Here is a 6,000-nt window from a genome sequence, read left to right as displayed (position 1 = left end):
TACAAAGCAAACAGGTCCCTTTATTAATGTATGCTTGAAGGTGAACATTACCTCTGTGGAGACAAATTCCCTCTTCAGTTTCAGAAAAAGGAACTTGGACTGTGTTCCTTTCATAGTTTCTGTAGTTGATAATCCTCCCTCCCACTTTCTTCTTCCCTTTGGACCTTACCTTAGTTCCTCAGAGATTGACAATTTTCATTTAGGAAATATCCTACTGATACTTGAAAAGTTAACCCTTGAAAGCAAAAGCAGTTTCAATTCCCACACCCCCTCTATACCATGAGAACATTGTCTTTTGTGGGGAGGGTCTCGCTGTGTATTCCAGGCTGGCCTCAACCTCACATCTTCCTGCCTTGGCCTCCGAAGTGTTGGACACCTGAATGCTATGGTTTAACCCAAGTTTAAGTCTATAAATAACGTCATTCTTTTAAAAAACCACTTAGGAAACATGGAATCCCAGCTTTAACAGTTTACTGAGAGGAACGGCAGAACTGTAGTCTTTGTGCTGTCACAGCAGGTAGTCAGCCGGTGGGAGTGGCAGGCTCATGGCTGCCTTTAAGTGTCCCAGCACATGCTTCTCAGTCACTCTTCTCTTCAGTCTGGTAATGCCTGTACTCGGGCTTCAGCTCCCATGTATTCTTGTGAATCCCTTTTACATTCTGAATGCCGATTTCTTTCAAGATTTCTTTCAGGTATCCCTAAAAACCAAAAAAGTGCCACAGAGGAGGTTATCAAGGCAGAAAATAACACTTAAAATGATATAAACTAAATACCCACAAATAACAAAAACTATGTTTCTTAAACCCAAGTAGGGCTTTCTATGAAGAGGCACACCCCAGTAAACACACAACCATGTGCATCAAAGGCCTGAACGAATGATTTACACATTAAGTGATGGCTGCTCAATGGTCAATGAACTAATGAGGGCAATCTGCTCTTGACTTAGGGGCTTAATGGACTCAGTCCAGACTGCAACCAGCAGTTTCGGAGCACACATGTGTCGTTCACATACGGTAGGGATGGGAGGTAATAGTCAAGAAGGAAGCACTTGACGAGCATCTAGAATCCTACCTTTTTTTTTTTTTTTTTGGATTTTTAGAAAGTCTCTGAACTCAAAATTGAATCTGTGGTCTTTCTTATTTTTTTTTTTTAATTTAGGTTAGAAACAATCTTGCTTCACATGTCAATCCCAGCTCACTCTCCTTCCCCTCCTCCCCCATCCCACCTCGCCAGGTCCGCCAGGTCCCCCAGTTCCCCGCCCAATCTCCACTCCGATCCCCAGGGAGGGTGAGGCCCTCCCCCCAAGAGTCCTGGCTGAGAGAGCCTCCCATATTGTGGCATGGGCACTCAAAGTCTATTTGTACGCCAGGGATAAGTATTACCCATGGCCCTGTAAATTACCTAAGCTTCCTAACTGACACCCACATTCAGGGGCATCTGGGTCAGTCCCATGCTTTCCACACAGCCATCAATCTGGGGTCCAAGAGCTCCCCCTTGCTCAGGGCAACTGTTTCTATGGATTAAACCAGCCCAGTCTTAACTCCTTTGCCCATCAGTAGAATTCCCACTTCTAAGATGGGTTTTCTTCTTTTAAAGACAGGATTTCATCATGCAGTCTTGGCTGGTCTGGACCCCCTGAGCCAGACGGTCTCAACTCCCAGAGTTCTATGAGCCTCTGCTTCCCGAGAGCTGAGAGCCACACGCATTCCAACTAAGATGGCTCTTCAAATAGTTTCAGAACACCTCTTTCCCATAGAATAAGGAACCGTATTATCTTTGTGTTGCCCGAGCCTGCCAAAGCAGAGAGAGGACTAAGAACTAATAATGAGACGTGCTGAAACTATGAGGGCCCAGGCTTCTTGTGCTCAGCTCACACTATTTATGCCCCCAAGAAGCTGCTTACCAAATGACTACTGGAGCCATGGAAATTATGACTATGCTAAGTATACTACAAAACTCTGATTGTTTGCTAAAGCCCACTGAAGCACTCACTCTGAACAAATCAATACAAATTATAGTAGCTCCTAAGAAGAGAAAGAAGTTAATTATTCACAAGTGCCAATCAACCTAATCTGACTATATGCTTCAAAGAATCAGTCACAACATTAAGATGGCTTCCCTCATTGCAGGAGGAGAGGTAATTCATTGAGGAGAGGCACTAATGGCTGAGGAGCTCCTGCTTAGATGATATTTGCACTGTGTGCAATACTACCAAATCTCATTGTGTGTGGATCTTTACCAAGTCCCAGTGTGTGTGTGTGTGTCTCCAGCTAGCTTCAAACGCCCAGAAATCTACCTGATTCTGCTTTCAGAGTGCTGAGATTAAAGCTGTATGCCACCATGCCCCTCCCCTTACAAACAGACAGGTCTGACTTGACTGGCCTGCAAGACTCTATATGTGCTGGCCTTAAACTAGGAGAGATCTGCCTGTCTCAGCCTCTGTAGCGCCACCACGCCCAGACTTGTCCTTGTTTTTTGAGACAAGGTCTCATTAAGCTGTCCAGGCTGGTATCAGGGGCATGCTCCACCATGCTAGGCAAGAGGACGCCTGTCTTTGCCAAGTCCCTAACTGATTCGTCCAATTACTCTGAAATTCTACCAGATCTGCTTTAAGGCTGTTGCAGTTGACACTCCAGAATCAGTGTGTCCATGATAGTGTTTGTTTTCTGAACCAGTGCAGGACACTGCAGGTTACCAGAAAGTCACTGATTTGGAATAATGGAGCACAACCCATTCAGCCAGGGGTAGACTGCCATTTAGAAATTTAATAGTTGAAAACTAGGGCTCGTGTGAAGGTTCCCGGAAGGCTTAGGACCTGTCTCCTGGATAGCCTTTCTATCCCAGCAAACAGGCCCCAGCAGGTGGCAGCAGTGAACCAAGTGAGTCCTGGGTTCCCCAGGCGGCTTGCCTGCCTCCCACACCTTCTATAGTTGGCATTGCTAAAGGAATGCGTGTGAATGAGTAAGCAGAAAGGCTTGGGCACGCAGGTAATGTGCATGTCTGCCATCTGATATTTCACAGTACACTTGAAAAATGGGACACTGTTCATAAACTACTTTCTAATTAAACCGAATTCATACAGGGAAAATGATGGGTTAGGCACAAATGATCTCAGTTTAGACGCCAAGAATGACATCTTTGTAGAATTCCAAAGAATGGTTTGTTGTGAGGCTAAGACGCCGTTGCACAAACACTCACACAGCTGTGGGTGTGCCCCAGTGAATCCACACACAAACACTCACACAGCTGTGGGTGTGCCCCAGTGAATCCACACACACACACACTCACACAGCTGTGGGTGTGCCCCAGTGAATCCACACACACACACACTCACACAGCTGTGGGTGTGCCCCAGTGAATCCACACAAACACTCACACAGCTGTGGGTGTGCCCCAGTGAATCCACACAAACACTCACACAGCTGTGGGTGTGCCCCAGTGAATCCACACACAAACACTCACACAGCTGTGGGTGTGCCCCAGTGAATCCACACACAAACACTCACACAGCTGTGGGTGTGCCCCAGTGAATCCACACACACACACTCACACAGCTGTGGGTGTGCCCCAGTGAATCTACACAAACACACTCACACAGCTGTGGGTGTGCCCCAGTGAATCCACACACACACACACTCACACAGCTGTGGGTGTGCCCCAGTGAATCCACACACACAAACACTCACACAGCTGTGGGTGTGCCCCAGTGAATCCACACACACAAACACTCACACAGCTGTGGGTGTGCCCCAGTGAATCCACACACACACACACTCACACAGCTGTGGGTGTGCCCCAGTGAATCCACACACAAACACTCACACAGCTGTGGTAGCGCCCCAGTGAATCCACACACACAGCAACTATCAGGAGCATTTCAGCAGCCCAGAAAAGCAGCGCTCTTGACTTCAAGTTATGCACCTACCTACAACCTAGGCCAGGAAAACGGGAAGTCAGAAGAGTGTTCAACATGAAACGTAAGGATGTCTTCACAGGGCTGGAGAGACAGCTCAGCTGTGAGGGGCTAGGCTCACAGCCACAGAGACAAAGCCCTCACTCTATAGACTGGTTGTTCTCATGCAGTCCCCCTCATTTGGTAATGCAGCACATGAGCTGATGACAAAAACAAGGGGACGAGATGTGCACTGCCTACTGACATCGTCAAGTAATAAAACAGAATCAGAACCTTACTGCCTAAGCAGACTACGATTCTGCAGGGTGGTGGTTTCAAATTTCCTTCGTCTTTAGGATGTTTCAAGTCCCAAGACCAAATGAAATGGCTTGACATGGGAGTAGACACAGTGCTTGTCGAGGAAGAAGTAGTAGTGACAAGGCAAACATGTTCAGAAAAATCCCTAAAGGGATGTGGATAGAGATTCTAGTTAGTGGTTACTGCTGTGATGAAACTCAATGATCAAAGCAACTTGGGGAGGAAAGGGTTTAATTAGCCCTCACTTCCACATCTTAGTCCATCACTGAAGGAAGGAAGGAAGGAAGGAAGGAAGGAAGGAAGGAAGGAAGGAAGGAAGGAAGGAAGGAAGGAAGGAAGGAAGGGAACTCATACAGGGCAGGAACCTGGAGGCAGGAGCTGATGGAGAGGCCACAGAGGTAGACACTGCTTACTGGCTTGCTCCCCATGCTTGCCACCCGCCTAGGGATGGCACCACCCACAATGGGCTGGGCCCTCCCACATCTGCTGTGGAACAAACAATCTTTGTACACTTTGTGTGTTTACTGGGGGCTGGCAGTCCTGACAAAAAGCTGCGCCCACACATATCAATCACTAATTAAGAAAATGCTGTTCAGCTAGAGCTTGTGGGGGCATTTCTCAATCGAGGTTTCCTCCTTTCAGGTGACTCCAGCTTGTGTCAAGTGGATATAAAACTAGCTGGCACAACACAACAGTGAGGTGCTTCACAGATGTCTCCTGATCTCAGATTCCTTCAGGGGCATCCATTCCGGCTCGCCTTCCCTCCTGCTTGCCATCCTGTCTATGTGTGTTCTCCATGCCAGGTGCCTCCTCCCTGTAATGCTTCCCCTCAACCTTTTTTTTTTTTTTTTTTTTTTTTTTTTGAGTCAGGGTTTCTCTGTGGCTTTGGAGGCTGTCCTGGAACTCACTCTGTAGACCAGGCTGGCCTCGAACTCACAGAGATCCGCCTGCCTCTGCCATTTTACCGATGTATACTTAACATTTATCTCAGTGAAACATTTCCTGTTTTAAAACTTTTAATTAAGATTCCTTCTTCAGGGTGGAAAGATGGCTCAGTGGTTAAGAACACTTGCTGTTCTTCCAGAGATCTTGAGTTCAATTCCCAGCAACCACATGATGGCTACAACCATCTGTAACCAGATTTGGTGCCCTCTTCTGGCCTGCAGGCATACATGCAGACAAAACACTGAATACATAATAAATCTTAAAAAAAAAAGACTCCTTCATGCATCAGAAGTAATTATTCTTAAAAAAGGACTGTCATTGACTTTAGAGATCCCCTCAAGGAGGGCCTTACCCTCCCTGGGGAATGATGTGGGGATTGGGCAGAGGGACAAGGGAGGAGGGATGGGAGAGGGGGCTGGCATTGACAATGTGAAGCATGCATGTTTCTTTTTTTTTTTTTTTAAGATTTATTTATCATGTATACAGTGATGAGCATTCATGTTTCTAATTTAAATAAAAACATATATTGAGAAGAAAGAAAGGACTGTCATTAATTAACATGCTCTCTTGGAAAAATTAGTATCATTGATACCAAATTTAAGAACTGAAAACTATTAAAAACAGAGGGATCAAATAGAAAAAGGGCAGCATTATAACAAATAACAAAGATTTGACAGTACCCACTTTCACTTTGGGATTAGGAACTGAGAAGCAAACATCAAGCTTGTGTTCTATTTTCTGTACTCCTGACCACAGCCAGACCAATGATACCACATGAAAAGCAGAAAGGAACCTTGTTGGGAGAAAAACACATTCCCCTCCTCATTAAAAAGGCTGTCAGGAAA

The 6,000-nt window shown here is 46.0% G+C and overlaps 1 protein-coding gene across 1 annotated transcript in view; it reads right to left on the bottom strand.

The window, feature by feature from the left end:
- Gtf2f2 (general transcription factor IIF subunit 2) overlaps positions 1–6,000 on the bottom strand; it is a 115,482-nt gene continuing 109,482 nt past the window's right edge. The window contains exon 8 of the mRNA XM_005070953.4: positions 1–698. Within this exon, the coding sequence (XP_005071010.1) occupies positions 579–698 (120 nt within the window). The 3' untranslated portion in view covers positions 1–578. The remainder of the gene's footprint in view (positions 699–6,000) is intronic.

This window comes from Mesocricetus auratus, unplaced genomic scaffold, assembly GCF_017639785.1.
Source record: "Mesocricetus auratus isolate SY011 unplaced genomic scaffold, BCM_Maur_2.0 Super-Scaffold_2245, whole genome shotgun sequence".
In the NCBI taxonomy this organism is placed as follows: domain Eukaryota; kingdom Metazoa; phylum Chordata; class Mammalia; order Rodentia; family Cricetidae; genus Mesocricetus; species Mesocricetus auratus.
The sequence above is the reverse complement of the archived record's forward strand: the minus strand, read 5'-3'. Positions and strand labels throughout refer to the sequence as shown.